The sequence below is a fragment of the Trypanosoma theileri genome (assembly GCF_002087225.1).
Source record: "Trypanosoma theileri isolate Edinburgh chromosome Unknown TM35_Tth_135_V1, whole genome shotgun sequence".
NCBI classification, from domain to species: Eukaryota; Euglenozoa; class Kinetoplastea; order Trypanosomatida; family Trypanosomatidae; genus Trypanosoma; species Trypanosoma theileri.
In genome coordinates this window covers 2,054-2,574 of record NW_021639977.1, presented here as the reverse complement: position 1 = coordinate 2,574, position 521 = coordinate 2,054, and the positions used below count along the sequence as shown (strand labels likewise).

The window sequence follows — 521 nt, the reverse complement described above, 5'->3', positions numbered from 1 at the left end:
AGCAGACGCGTCTGTGGACATTCCATGTTCAAATACCAAACCACGTCCACCGTATACTTTGCTCTCTGATAAACGCAGAAGGGCTCCCGCAGATAATGATACCTTCGCATGAGCATGTAGAGCACATTCACCACCCAACTCAACCGCATCAAACGCCATACCACTGTTGGTGGTGAGTTGCAGTAACGAACCTCCAGCCACCACAGCCTGTCCACCTGTCATCACAGGAAGAAGCGCCACTTCACGAAACACCAGCTTAGATCGTATAAGGTGCAGNCTATGCATGAATTGTGCACCTTTCGCTTGTGGTGATAGTGAGAGAAGTTTACCAGCGAATTTGTTACCACGTACTGAGAGCCACGATCCAGAGACAAATAACACTTTTCCTTGCAATATTAACAGTGCACCGCTCTTCAGTACACCTGTGTTGTCTCCAATAACCACAGCAGACGCGTCTGTGGACATTCCATGTTCAAATACCAAACCACGTCCACCGTATACTTTGCTCTCTGATAAACGCA

General features: G+C 47.9%; 1 protein-coding gene across 1 annotated transcript; it reads right to left on the bottom strand.

Moving 5' to 3' along the window:
- Window positions 1–483, bottom strand: TM35_001351000 (putative dispersed gene family protein 1 (DGF-1); the record flags this gene model as incomplete). The annotated part of the gene is made up of 1 exon (XM_029031866.1): window positions 1–483. A coding segment is annotated over one exon (483 nt), but the record flags the coding sequence as incomplete, so codon positions are not given.
- Window positions 484–521: the final 38 nt, after the last annotated feature.